The sequence below is a fragment of the Cervus canadensis genome, chromosome X (assembly GCF_019320065.1).
Source record: "Cervus canadensis isolate Bull #8, Minnesota chromosome X, ASM1932006v1, whole genome shotgun sequence".
In the NCBI taxonomy this organism is placed as follows: domain Eukaryota; kingdom Metazoa; phylum Chordata; class Mammalia; order Artiodactyla; family Cervidae; genus Cervus; species Cervus canadensis.
The window spans coordinates 10,658,068-10,673,185 of NC_057419.1; the positions used below are offsets into that span (position 1 = coordinate 10,658,068).

The window sequence follows — 15,118 nt, forward strand, 5'->3', positions numbered from 1 at the left end:
GCTGGCGGGGCTACAGTCCATGGGGGTGGGGGTCACAAAGAGTCGGACACGACTGGGCACTTGTGGGTCTCCTGGTAGAGTCTCCCCAGGGCTGGGGTCACGGGGTGGGATGGGGGTCAGCTGCACCCCCTGGCTCTGCAGGGCACTGCCTTTGTGGGAGCGCCTTCTCTGCTGCGCCCTGTGTTGGCGAGGGCCTGGCACTCTCAGACCTCTGATGGCAGGAGCCCCCAACGCTGTCTGAAAGGCCTTCTCCCACGCTCTGAGACCACAGGGCCTGACTTCAGTCTAGACGGCCGAACTCACCTGACCCCGTCATCGCAAGGCTACCTGGGCAGATGGCCACACCCTTCCCGTGGTATCCTAAATAGGCAGTCTCCTTCTTTCCAGGACGCCCAGGCTGAGAACGTTCCAAACCTTCAAGCCCTACTTCCGTTTTGCGGAACAATTCCATCTTGAAGTCTCTTCCCCCTTCTCGTCTCGCACTCTAAGTAGTCAAGAGAAACCAGGTTGCTCCTTCCACGCTGTGCTTGGAAACTGCCCCAAACATCCAACATGAGCACTAGCAAGTTGTAGCATCCACAAAACATGGGAGACGCACACACGAGTCTTCTTGGTCAGTTCATGACAACGATGACCTTTCCTCCACCGTTTGCTTAAGATTCCCTGGTTTCCAGGGACTCTGCTTGCGGTCCCAGTGGTGAAGAGTCTGCCTTGCAACGCCAGGGACGTGGGTTCAATCCTTGGTAGGGGAATTGGGATCCTGTTCACGAAGGCTAGGCGCTGCGACTTCTGAGAACACGTGCTCCGGACCAGACACAGCACAACCAGGGAGCCCGTGGACGGCAAAGAAACATCCCACGTGATGCAACGCAAACTTCCCAAGGGCCGCAACTAAGGCCAGATGCGGTCAAATAAACTAATTAACAACAACAACAAAATGGCTCGCTTCCGTCTGCGACCTCATCTACATGGCCTGCACGCTCCAGGTTTCTCTAAGAAGACGGAGGCTCTCTCCGCTGTTTACGGTTTTCTTTCCGAGTGCTCACGGGAACCCGCTACGGCAGTGCAGGCTTTTGCTAGCCTGCGCCTCTAAACTCACTGAGGCTCTGCCTGGTTTCATTAGCTCAGTCCCAGAGCCACTTTTAGGTATTTGTTATAGCAGCTGCTTGCCTCTCAATGCCAGTCCCCTGTTCTAGTCCATTCAGGCTGCTGCAACAAAATCCCACAGACTGGGAGGCTTAGGAAACGACAGGAATTTCCCTCGCACAGTTCTAGAATCTCAGCAGAGCAAGCCTCCGTGTCTACTGAGAACCCACTGCTACGTCCTCACCGGCTGCAAGCGGTAAGGGGAGCTCTCGGGGGTCTCCTTCATAAGTGCACTCATCCCATTTATGTCAGCTCCACCCTCAGGAACTCATCACTTCCCAAAGACCCTCCACCTCCAAACGCCATCGTACTGGGGGTTAAGACTTCGACACGGGAATTTGGGAGGGATACATTCAGGCCACGGCAGTGAGTTCCATCACCATGGACACACGATGCTGAATACTATGGAAATCCAATTGCAGATAAGATGAGTCTTTGGACCACATATGTTTCAAAAGACGTTCTGAGGGGCGGCCCTGGCTGTCAAGTGGCTAACACTCTGCGCTCCCAATCCAGGGGGCCCAGGTGCGATCCATGGTCAGGGAACTAGACACCACACGCTGCAACTAAAGATACCCGATGCCCCAACTAAAACCCAATGCAGTCAAATATTTTTTTTAAAAAGAGATTCTTAGAAAAGACTCAACTATCATTGTAGCTCAGACGAAACAAGAATTTTTCCACTGTGCCAAAAACGAAGTTAATTTAAGTGTGAATCATCACACAAAAGCACATGGGTGAATGTGCACCAGGCCAATGGTGAGAGGTGTAAAACTCAGATGCCTAAAGCAGTAGTAATAATCCATTTCCCAAGGTTTTATAGACGTAGGTGAGCCACCCACGTGACATCAGTGGTCAAGAACTCACCTGCCGATGCAGGAGACATAAGAGACGCAGGTCCGACCCCTGGGTCAGGAAGATCCTCTGGAGGAGGAAATGGCAACCCACTCCAGCGTTCTTGCCTGGAGAAGCCCATGGAGGGAGGAGCCCGGCGGGATACAGTCCACGGGGTCGCAAAGAGTTGGACTCATCCGAAGCAACTTAGCGTGCACGTGAGCACTTTGCTCATGAACAGAGATAGGAGTAAAAGAATGTTTAGGAAAGGGTGAATTCTATCAAGTCAGCGAAATAAAATAAAAGCTGGGGCTTTAATTTCATGACAGACTCACACAGGAGTGCAGAGCAGTGATGAGTGTGGCTTTGGTTACTATGTCTTCATTATTTATTAAATATTAACTGGAATTAGGGCTTCCTTGGTGGCTTAGCTGGTGAAGAATCCACCTGCAATGTGGGAGACCTGGGTTTGATCCCTGGGTTGGGAAGATCCCCTGGAGAAGGGAATGGCTACCCACACTCCAGTATTCTGGCCTGGAGAATTCCATGGACTGTATAGTCCACGGGGTCACAAAGAGTCAGACACAACTGAGTGACCTTCACTTTCACTTTTCGCTTTAGACTGAAAAAAAAAAAATAGGAAAGAACAGCTATCTCAGATAGCAGTTCCCACTGGCCTCTTTCATCAGAACACAGCATGTCACCACCCAGAGCGGGAGGGTTTATTTATTTTTTTTCCCGTCATGATGCTTTTTTCTTCTTCCCTCTTGTAGGTTTCACCAATCTTGCTCTTTGAACTACATACTCATGTGTATTCCAGGCATATATTTCATACATTATTATCACCACCATCTGCTGTCAAGGAACTAACCACCTTTTTTTTTTTTTTTCCCAGTTTCTGCAAAAGGTTAGAGCATTCTACTCAACATTTAAAATGCATCTCGTATAACCTAGGATACATGTTAATTATTCAATTATTCTCCTTACAAGGTATTATGCAGTTGTATCAACTGTTTCTCTTCCGTTCAATGAACTCAAGTAATTACGCTAGTTCTCTGAGTAGTTATTATCCAAAACAAAGCAAATCAGAAGAAAAAAAAAGTCCAGTTTATGTACGGCCACAGTTCGCTATCCTGGAGAAGGAAATGGCAACCCACTCGAGCATCTTGCCTTGGGAAGTCCCAGGGACAGAGGAGCCTGGCGGGGTATAGTCCGTGGGGTTGCAAAGAGTCGGACACGACTGAGCGACTAAACCACCACCATGGTTTGCTGCTTTAACAAGCGACCGCAAAACGAGAGTCTGAAAACAAGACAAATATTTGGACAACCCTAGGGGATGGAGATTGGGATCCAAAATGGGCTGGATCCACCTGAGCGAAAGAATTAAGGTGATGGCAGGGCTCCTGGGGAGACTGGGTTTCCTGCTCATTTGGATCTTGGTAGAGGGCGCAGTTCCTGGGGCTGTAGGACTGTGGTCCCTCAGCGTCACTGGCTGGTCCAAGGGGTGCACACCCTCTGTGACCTCCTTATGCAAAGTCTCCTGCATCTCAGAATCTGCAAGCGTCTCTTATTTCTAAACCCACACAGGCTTAGCTGGGGTCCGCCCACGTATCCCAGCACCACCTAGACCCTCATGTTCATCCTGTCTACACAATCTCCTCTGCCAAGCGAGATGCCAGATTCACAGGTCCTAGGGAGTATAGCATGGACATTTTAGTGGGGAGGGGGTGATGTTAGTCACACTCCCACATGAAAGGAATTAAGAGGGTGATTTTATCTAGCAGCAGCGGAGCGGGAGCATGGCCACCAAGCAGAATGTTAGACACCTGGAGTGCTGTGGGGCCACTAAACTAGCTCCCTTATTTTGTCCAGATCATTGAACGTGAAGGATAACAGCTTCTTCATACTTTTAGTAGGTGCCACCTCAGTTCATTGATTTATTAGTTCATTTTCATTCATGGAACACACATTGACGGAGCTGGCACAGTGTGAGGTCTGGGGACTCAGGGGACAGAAGGCAGCAGTCCCTGACCCTCCGTGGAGCTTACACTCTAGTGAGAGCACACAGACAAAAACCAGGTTAAACAGAGCAGTCACAAATGTATGCTGAACAGTGGTCGGTGATTCATGGTGCAAGGTACAGAAAATATCCAGACCACCTGACCTGCCTCTTGAGAAATTTGTATTCAGGTCAGGAAGCAACAGCTTGAACTGGACATGGAACAGCAGACTGGTTCCAAATAGGGAACGGAGTATGTCAAGGCTGCATATTGTCACCCTGCTTATTTAACTTATATGTGGAGTACATCATGCAAAATGCCGGGTTAGATGAACCACAAGCTGGAATCAAGATTGCCGGGAGAAATATCAATAACCTCAGATATGTAGATGACACCACCCTTACGGCAGAAAGTGAAGAGGAACTAAAGAGCCTCTTGATGAAAGTGAAGGAGGAGAGTGAAAAAGCTGGCTTAAAACTCAACATTCACAAAACTAACATCATGGGATCTGGTCCCCTCACTTCATGGCCAATAGATAGGGAAACAATGGAAAGAGTGAGAGACTTTATTTTTGGGCGGGGCTCCAAATTCACTGCAGATGGTGACTGTAGCCATGAAACTAAAAGATGTTTGCTCCTTGGAAGAAAAGCTATGACCAACCTAGATAGCATATTAAAAAGCAGAGACATTACTTTGCCAACAAAGGTCCATCTAGTCAGGGCTATGGTGTTTCCAGTAGTCATGTATGGATGTGAGAGTTGGACCATAAAGAGAGCTGAGGGCCGAAGAATTGATGCTTTTGAATTGTGTTGTTGGAGAAGACTCTTGAGAGTCCCTTGGACAGCAAGGAAATCCAATGAGACCATCCTAAAGGAAATCAGTCTTAAATATTCATTGGAAGGACAGATGTTGAAGCTGAAACTCCAATACTTTGGCCACCTGATGCAAAGAGCTGACTCATTTGAAAAGATCCTGATGCTGGGAAAGAGTGAAGGCTGGAGGAGAAGGTGACGACAGAGGATGAGATGGTTGGATGGCATCACCCACGCGATGGACATGAGTTTGAGTAAGCTCCGGGAGTTGGTGATGGACAGGGAGGCCTGGCGTGCTGCAATCCAGGGGGTTGCAGAGAGTTGGACAGGACTGAGCGACTGAACCAAACTGAACTGATAGGAAATATCAGGGGTTCTGTAGATAGAGTAGCCAGGCACAGACTCAATGAAAAGGTAGAAACCATGGGCAGAATTCCTTTTTAGAAAAAAGAACATATATATAATATATATTTTGGTGGCCCCACTGCACAGCATGTGGGAATTAGTTCCCCACCCAGGGATGGAACCTGGGCCCCCTGCAGTAGAAGCTCGGAGTCATAACCGCTGGACCACCAGGGAAGTCCCTCCCCTCCTGTTTTGAGATGGGATGACAGTCCTTTGTTTACAATCTTGTCCCCTTACGCACAAGAAGAGGTGTTCTGACCCACTGCCAGCCTGATGTCTCTGGGTTGGGGTTGACGATTTGTGACAACTCAGGCATGGATTTACCAGCTTCCCCCTTTCTAGTCTTTAAACCTCCACAAGCTTAGCAATTACATTATAGAAAAATATTTTCTTAAGACAGATTGAGCATCAGTGTATGAGTGAGACAGGAGTGACTGGTACACAGAGGGAAAATATTCTAATCTCTTAAGTCGCAGAGTAACTTGTCAGCTCAACACTTCATTAGGTATTTCAAATCGTATCATTCAAACGTAAAATTTAAACAGGGAGATTCAATAGTTAAAAAAAAACCACAATGCATTTATCATTTAATTCACGTGGGACTTTTAGCTCTCACGCTCAATCCATCACCGGCTGCTATCTGCACACACATGTTCTCTATCACCAGAGGCTTGCTGTGTTTCCCACAGAAAGATAAAGTGTGAGTCCCTCAGTCGTGTCCGACTCTTTGTGACCCCATGGACTGCAGCCCACCAGGCTCCTCTGCCCGTGGGGATTCTCCACTCAAGAGTACTGGAGTGGGTAGCCATGCCCTTCTTAAGGGGATCAAACCCAGGTCTCCCGCATTGCAGGCAGATTCTTTACCATCTGTACCATGAGGGAAGCCCCACAATACCCACAGAAGGAAAAGAAAAATCGGCTGGCGTTTCTAAGAGCAGTGCATTCTTGCACATTAGTCACTCAGTCCTTCTGACTCTGCAACCCCATGGTTGTAGCCCACTAGGCTCCTCTGTCCATGGGGTCCTCCAGGCTAGAATACTGGAGCGGGTTGCCATTTCCTTCTCCAGGGGGTCTTCCCGACCCAGAGATCGAACCCAGGTCTCCTGCATTGGCAGGCAGATTCTTTACCAAGTGAGCCTTCTGAGCTACTAGGGAAGCCCTACTGTGTCCCTACCAATTTAAAATGTCATGTATCCCCTTACCAATACATTGCTATTTGCAAGTCAGCTGAAATAGCTCCCAGAGATCATGAATTCTCAACCAGCTTCCACATGTGTGTGGACAGAAAGGCGTCAGCGCCGAACAGAAGAAACGAAAGGGAACATTCTAATGAAAAGGTTAAGAGACCCGGATTCCCACTGGCAATCGGTACACCCTGGGGCGTGTCACATACAACCTTTCCGCCCCTTTCTTCTGTTAAAGAAGCAACAGAAGAGGCGTAAATCACGCCTGTCCTGCCTGATTTACAGAAGGGCCGAACGTGGTAGTCCACGCACAAAGTCTCACGTGAACTGCGGAGCATTAACGTGCAACCACGTAAAGAACAGTTATTGGTACTCAAGCTCATCCACACAGTAAACGTGTCCACAGTGAACATCACGAGGAAACATACTGGGCTCGTCCACAGGCCTCTGGGAGCCGCCTGCTGTGCTGTGGCCTCAGGAACACTGAGATCCATCCATCGGGATCCACGCAAGACTGATGGAGCGCCCATTATCTGTGAGGCCTGAGAGGCAAAGCCGGATTTAGAGCAGGGGTTCCAACGTCCACGATCTAATGCCTGAGGACCTGAGGTGGAACTTATGCAATAATACAAATAAAGTGGGCAATAAATGTAACGTGCTTGAATCACCCCCAAAACATCCTCCCGCACTTTTCCCCAGTCCATGGGAAAACTGTCCTCAGTGATACAAATGAACTTACAGAACAGAAAGAGACTCTCAGACTTACAGAGAATAAACTTACGGCTGGGTAACGCGGTGGGGGTGAAGGATGTAGAGGACGGATAGTTGCGGAGTGTGGGATGGACATGGACACACTGCTGCATTGAACGTGGAGAACCCGCAAGGACCTGCTGTCCTGCATGGGGAACTCTGCTCAATGTCACGTGGCAGCCTGGATGGGAGGGGAGTTTGGGGGAGAATGTGCTTCATGCTTAGTCACTCAGTCATGTCCGACTCTTTGTGACCCCACGGACCGTAGCCCACCAGGCTCCTCTGTCCTTGGGGATTCCCCAGGCAAGAATGCTGGAGTGGGTTGCCAGGCCCTCCTCCAGGGGATCTTCCTAATCCAGGGATCGAACCCAGGTCTCTGGCACTGGGGGCGGATTCCTTACCAGCTGAGCCACAGGGATACATGTACATGTGTGGCTGGGTCCCTCTGCCGTCCACCTGCAACTATCCCAACATTGTTTATTAATTAGCTATACCCCAATACAAAATAAAAAGTCTTTTAAGGAAAAATAAAAAAAAAAGTGTTCCATGAAACCCATCTCTGGCACCCGAAACATTGGATACCGCCGATTTAAAGACCCCGCACGCTCACTGTGATCAGCACGTACACCGACGCTGGCTGGCTTCCTGCAACGAGGGACGCGGCCGCCTTTACCTGGATGAGGTCCTCCCTGGAGGGGAAGCGGGAGACCAGGCAGTTCCGCCTGGTCCTGGTGTTGGTGATGGAGACGTACAGGCGGTCGTGGGCCAGCTCGTGCGCGTTGGCGGGGAGAATCGACTCCACTCCGCTCCTGGAGGAGAGAAAGGGAGCGGCCTGCAGGACTGCACCCCCTCGGGCCTGCGAGCCTCCTAGCGGCCCCCACCCGAATCCCACGGGAGAGAGCCCAGGCACAGTGACAGGGACGCCAGAAGCTTAGCAGCTGCAGAATCTCACACGTCCAAAGCCATAAAAAAAAAAAAATAAAATAAAAGCGGTGGAGCAACACCCCGCCCGTGTGTCGTGGACGGGACAAGACAGCCGAGACTGGCGGGAAGGGGAGGTCACCATTTATACGGGGCACTGGGTCAGGTGGGCTCCTTGGTGACAGCAGGGAGCGGCTCATAAGGTTGGAGGTTAACAACCATCGTGGAGGGCAGCCATCCCGCTTCAGGAAACTAGCAGGTGGAGCCCCTCTGGCCTAAAGATGAGGAGGATCACAGGGCAGAGACAGGCAAGGAGACGAGAGTGGCTGCCCGTGTAGCCAGGACTGCTCCGGCCGGGGGACGTACAGAGAGCAAGAGAACTGCCATCTTGAGCGGCCTGACTGTCCACCGCACGGTTCCCCTTTGATTACTGGCCTCCTTGTAAAAATCCAAGGAGCGACAATGTTGATTGAGCTTGCCACGGTTCATCCACAGCATTCCGGTTACACACGCTCTGCGGTGAAACGTACTATGTACACGCTCTGCTGCTCCGTCATTTCCGACTCTTTGCGACCCCATGGACTGTAGCCTGCCAGGCTCCTCTGTCCATGGGATTCCTCAGGCAAGAATACGGGAGTGGGTTGCTACGCCCTCCTCCAGGGGAATCTTTCTGAATCCAACCCGAGTCTCCTGTGTGTCCTGCATTGGCAGATAGATTCTTTGCCACTGTGCCACCTGGGAATATGTATATTCCCACCTGGAATCAAGATTGCTGGGAGAAATGTCAGTAACCTCAGCTGTGCAGATGACACCACCCTTATGGCAGAAAGTGAAGAAGAACTAAAGAGCCTCTTAATGAAAGTGAAAGAGGTGAGTGAAAAAGTTGGCTTAAAACTCAACATTCAGAAAACTAAGATCATGCCATCTGGTCTCATCACTTCCTGGCAAATAGATGGGGAAATAGTCACAAACTTTATTTTGGGGGGCTCCAAAATCACTGCAGATGGTGACTGCAGCCATGAAATTAAAAGACACTTGCTCCTTAGAAGAAAAGTTATGACCGATCTAGACAGCATATTAAAACGCAGAGATATTACTTTGTCAACAAAGGTCAAATCTATGGTTTTTCTTTCCAGTAGTCATGTTTGGATGTGAGAGTTGGACTATAAAGAAAGCTGAGTGCTGAAGAATAGATGCTTTGGTGGTATTGAACTGTGGCGCTGGCAAAGACTCATGAGAGTCCTTTGGACTGTGAAGAGATCCACCCAGTCCATCCTAAAGGAAATCAGTCCTGAATATTCAATAGAAGGACTGATGCTGAAGCTGAAGTTCCAATCCTTTGGCCACCTGATGCAAAGAACTGACTCATTGGAAAAGACCCTGATGCTGGGAAAGATTGAAGGCGGGAGGTGAAGGGCACGACAGAGGATGAGATGGTTGGACGGCATCACTGACTCAATGGACATGAGCTTGAGCAAACTCCGGGAGTGGGTGATGGACAGGGAGGCCTGGTGTGCTGCGGTCCAAGGGGTCGCAAAAAGTCGGACACGACTGAATGACGGAAATGAACTGATTGATAAATATAAAAATACGTACCTTAGTCGGGCCATGAAATCATAGCCAGGTGTTAGCGCCCCGAAAGACTGCCTTCGGATTTCTTCGGCAAAATCATAGGTAAACTTGTTACACTCCTGAAAAAGAAAAGTAACAGGTCACCCTATGTTTTGTCAGAAAAAGTCATTCTGGTTCCAGAACTCTGTGCCCACCACACAAGGTAATTATATAAGTAAGTGATAGTTGCTCAGTCCCGTCTGACTCTTTGCAACTCCATGGACTGTAACCCGTCAGGCTCCTCTGTCCATGGGATTCTCCAGGCAAGAATACCATGCCCTCTTCCAAGGGATCTTCCCAACCCAGGGATTGAACCCGGGTGTCCGGCATAGCAGGCAAATTCTTTACCATCTGAGTCACCAGGGAACCCTGCCAAACAAATTACCTGGACCCTACAAAGCTAACCCCAGATGTCGGGTGCTTCATAGGCTAGAATCTCTTCTGGGCCTGATCCTCCTTCTGGTCCTTACCCACCATTCCTGGTCCCCAGGCAAGCTATGTGTTCCCCCAATTACAATCTGTTCTTTTTTTTTTTTTTAAATCACCTTTGGAAAATCCTTGAAGGCTGGATTCCAATGCTAACTGAGCACTTTTTTTCTACGGACTTCTCTTAAGGCAACTCCTCTCTCCCACGACAATTCTGTGGCCTCAGAAACATTTCAGTTGCCGCTCTGCAATAGCGCTGACAATTAACACAAACCCTGACAACAGAGAAAGGAGTTGTGATGACTGTCGTCTGCAAAGAGCAGATCACAGTCTCTGGAGGTTAGTCCGGGGCAGAGGTGCTCAACAAAAGCCCCCCTGCTCCCTAAGTGGGGTCTAACAGGCAAGCCAATGCTGGATCCTCTGTTGGCACGTGCCCACGTAAAAGAATGCAAGGTGGGTTAACATAAGTAAAATACAGAGCCAGTGGGAATTTGCTCAGGGAACTCAAACTGGGGCTCTGTGACAACCTAAAGGGGTGGGATGGGGAGGGAGGTGGGAGGGGGGTTCAAGCGGGAGGGGACGTGTTATACTTCTAACTGATTCACGTTGTGGTAAAGCAAAAACTATCAGAACGTTGGACAACTACTGTGTGTTGTGCAATTGCTCAGTCCTGTCTGCCTCTTTGCCACCCCATGGATTGCAGCCCGCCAGGCTCCTCTGTCCATGGGATTCTCCAGCCCAGAATACTGGAGTGCGTTGCTTTGCCCTCCTCCAGGGGATCTTCCCAACCCAGGGATCGAACCCGGGTCTCCTGCACTGCAGGCGGATTCCTCACCATCTGAGCCACCAGGGAAGCCGGGAAAGCAACTATACACCAGTGGAAAAAAATATCCCATGACAAACTGTAATAGAAAAGAATATTAAAAATTAATGTATACATATATGTGTGTGTGTGTGTGTGTATAACTAAGTCACTTTGTTGCACAACAGAAACGAAGAACAACTGTAAATCAGCTATACTTCACTAAAAAGAAATAAGAAAAATAGAATGTGGGATGGGAGGTTGGGAGTTAGTTTTAAAAGGAAGGGGATATATGTATACCTATCTGATCCATGTGGATGTATGGTAGAAACCAACACAATATTGTAAGTATCCTTCGGTTAAAAATAAATAAAGGTTAAAAAAGGAAAAAAAAAAAAAAGAATGCCAGGTGGATACAATGGCCACACAGGACAGATAGGACAACTGAAGTTTGTAGGGTTAAGCATCTTTCCTACTACGTCATCAAGAAGGAGTGTCACAGCCAGGATCTGAACCCAGATCCATCTTTGATTTTTTTAGTTCATCCATCCAGCAAGCTACTTGGCCTCAGGCTTTGGGCTAGGCACTGGGATTCACGAGATACACAGAGCCACTGTGTCACGGGAGACACTGCCCGAAACCGCCCATCCTAACTCGGCCCGATACTAACCGTTTACGGGAGTTATCTTACGACAGGAGGCTCCTGGTAAGGAACGTCCAACTAACAAGCCTCCACCAACCGGAGAGGTCCGGGAAAGGTCAAAAGGAGGACACCACATGTCCTTCCACCTCCCAGAATCCTTCTTGCTGGCATTCATCTTGGCTGAGCAATGCATGCACAAACAGGAAGGCCCGTGAGTCAGACGGATTGCCCAGAGACAACCCGGAGACTAATCCCACCACCCTGAATCCCCAGACTGCGAGCCAAGTGTCAGAGTGGTCCTCCTGGGTTCCCTCACCCACCTGCTCTCCACCCGGGGCGCCCCTTCCCAATACGCCCCTTGTGTTTAAAATGTTGTGCTTTTGAACACTTAAGTGTGAACTGAAGCTCATCCCCAGGCATGGAAGTGTTAATCATTATTTGATGACTATTGCAAGTGGTTAAGAGCATGCACTTAATTAACAAATAGAATATTTTCCACCCGCTGAGGCCAGTTCTCAAAGTCACAGAGTGCATCACGACGGTCTAGAAGGAGAAAATTGATTTTAAAAACATTGTTGTTGTTGTCCTTTAACCGACTGTCTAGAAGCAGAAACAGATTTTAAAAACAGTGTTTGTTGTTATTGTTTAGTCGCTAAGCTGTGTTGAAGTCTTTTGCGACCCCATGGACTATAACCTGCCAGGCTCCTCTGTCCATGGGATTCTCCAGGCAAGAATATTCGAGTGGGTTGCCATTTCTTTCTCCAGGGGATCTTCTGGGCCCGGGGATTGAACCCGGGTCTCCTGAACATCAGGCAGGTTCTTTACTACTGAGCCACCATGGAAGGCTTAGAAATATAGACTGCATTAAAAATGAAACACTTAGTGAAAGCTTATTATTATTACTACTAGATACACTGCTTGAAATTCAGGGCTTCTTACCGTGGGAATGAAAAAGGTATTAAATTCCACTATCATTCCTCTTAAATTACAGGGTCACGTTTGAGTTTATATGCCTGTCTGTAAGTAGAAGCAAGAAAAGACTTTATCAGCCGCGTGTTCCAGGCCTTGAGAACAGGCCCTGTGTTCTCATGATCAGTTAACGGAGAAGTAAACCTTGGCTTGAAAGAAACCAAGCCAGAGTTTTAAGACTAAAGAAACACTCATGAGCAAAATAAGGCATTTTATTTCCTTGTCTTATTGGCACCCCCCGAATAATCTTCTTCTCCAAACGGGGAGCACAGCTCTCTAACGGTTACATTTTAAAAGAAGTCTTAACCTTTTTGGTTTCCTAGGCAAAGGAGGACTTCTATGCAGTTAACTTAATAGAGTTAAACAATCATCTTCGCTGTTTGTTCTTAATTTATTGATGAGCAGCACAGCCTAGTTACCACTTAATTACCTCTATTTTCTGCGGCGCCGTGAGGAGAACTGAAGCAACCAAGGATCCCGCAGAAGCTCCGGCAAAGGCCTTGACATCCTTCAGCAGCTTTCGGCCGTGTTTGCAAAGTGCCGATGCTGCCCCCAAGTGGTAAACGCCCAGAAACCCACACGCTGCAAACGACAGGTTGATGTGTGGCATCCTAGCTGCAAAACTGGGGAAACAAAACCCAAGAAAGAAATGTCCGTAAGGTGGTATAGTTTGTTCCACACGGATGATAGTCATCATTCCTTAGAAGTGATGATATAAATACAATTATGTATGTTTAATTATATATAAATACACACACACACACACACAAATATATATGTACTTGAGCTTCCCATATAGCTCAGTTGGTAAACAATCTGCCTGCAATGTGGGAAACCCCAGTTCGATTCCTGGGTTGGGAAGATCTGCTTGGTGGAGAAGGGAGAGGCTACCCACTCCAGTATTCTTGGGCTTCCCTTGTGGCTCAGCTGGTAAAGAATCTGCCGGCAATGCAGAAGACCTGGGTTGGGAAGATCCCCTGGAGAAGGGAAAGGCTACCCACTCCAGTACACTGGCGTGGAGAATCCCATGAACTGTATATATAGTCTGTGGGGTCACAAAGAGTATGTATATGTGTCTCAGCTTAGTCACTCAGTCATGTCCAACTCTTTGTGACCCCATGGACTGCAGCCCGCCAGGCCTCCCCGTCCGTCACCAAACCCCGGAGTCCACCCAAACCCATGTCCATTGAGTCGGTGATGCCATCCAACCATCTCATCCTCTGTCGTCCCCTTCTCCTCCTGCCCTCAATCTTTCCCAGCAGCAGGGGCTTTTCCAATAAGTCAGCTCTTCTCATCAGGTGGCCAAAGTACTGGAGTTTCAGCTTCAGCATCAGTCCTTCCAATGAACACCCAGGACTGATCTCCTTTAGGATGGACTGGTTGGATCTCCTTGCAGTCCAAGGGACTCTCAAGAGTCTTCTCCAATACCACAGTTCAAAAGCAAATTTTCTGGTCTAAGCATATTTTCAATCAAGATCTGACTGAACATCCAAATCTTTCAAGAAAACACTTTCTTTTTCCTCGCTCACCTTGACCCAAGATAATCATATTAATTAAAAAAAAATTAACAACAGTTTATATTTGTTCAGTACATAGATTATGCAGCCTACTTTCTAATTACTTGGCAAAAAGCAAATGGATTAATTTCAACTGGCAAGGCATCTGGCCTTCTTTATTAACCTTTTGAAACATTTGGGGGCCTGGGTGATTCGTAACATTAGTAACATCACTACAGCTTGTAGCAAATTCCAGATTAGAGACACATTTGCCCTTTGTAAGTGGCATCAGTAAATTTAAAATAGACAGCTTGGCTCCCTACCCGTTTCCCTTGTGAGCATTCCCTTGTTTTTTGTTTTGCTTTTGTTTTTAAACTGATGCTCACAATTATTCCATAATGCAATACTGAATTATTCAACAATGCAATGTATTTCATAGGGAAGTTTCTCAAGACAAACTGAGATGGCGACTGTCAAGGGCAATTGAAGGTTCAAAGAAATGTCACCTGCACCACCTGATGTTTGCAATAAATTTAACTGTAAAATATTTCCCGCCCCTAAACCTCTGGGGGCACAATTTCACTATGTGCATAAAACATTTACCCTAGCAATGCTCTTGGGTGTCACACTGGATTTCGGTACCTTCAGATTAGGTACTTGGCCTGGGCCTGGAATTTAGGAACCTAGGGCCCTGATCCATCCTAAAGGAAATCAGTTCTGAATGTTCATTGGAAGGAATGATGCTGAAGCTGAAACTCCAATACTCTGGCCATCTGATGCCAAGAATTGATGCTTTTGAACTGTGGTGTTGGAGAAGACTCTTCAGAGTCCCTTGGACTGCAAGGAGATCCAACCAGTCCATCCTAAAGCAGATCAGTCCTGGGTGTTCATTGGAAGGACTGATGCTGAAGCTGAAGCTCCAATACTTTGGCCACCTTATGCAAAGAACTGACTCATGTGAAAAGACCCTGATGCTGGGAAAGATTGAAGGTGGGAGGAGAAGGGGACGACAGAGGATGAGATGGTTGGATGGCATCACCGACTCCATGGACATGAGTTTGAGCAAGCTCCGGGGAGATGGTGATGGACAGGGAGGCCTGGCGTGCTGCGGTCCACGGG

General features: G+C 48.2%; 1 protein-coding gene across 8 annotated transcripts in view; it reads right to left on the reverse strand.

The window, feature by feature from the left end:
- PNPLA4 (patatin like phospholipase domain containing 4) overlaps positions 1–15,118 on the reverse strand; it is a 97,264-nt gene that overhangs the window by 81,298 nt on the left and 848 nt on the right. For all 8 annotated transcript variants that reach the window (XM_043458054.1, XM_043458048.1, XM_043458051.1 and 5 more), the window contains exons 2-4: positions 12,934–13,126; positions 9,649–9,743; positions 7,805–7,940 (exon numbers count right to left, since the gene is read on the reverse strand). In XM_043458054.1, the coding sequence (XP_043313989.1) occupies positions 7,805–7,940; positions 9,649–9,743; positions 12,934–13,113 (411 nt within the window). In that variant the 5' untranslated portion in view covers positions 13,114–13,126. The remainder of the gene's footprint in view (positions 1–7,804; positions 7,941–9,648; positions 9,744–12,933; positions 13,127–15,118) is intronic.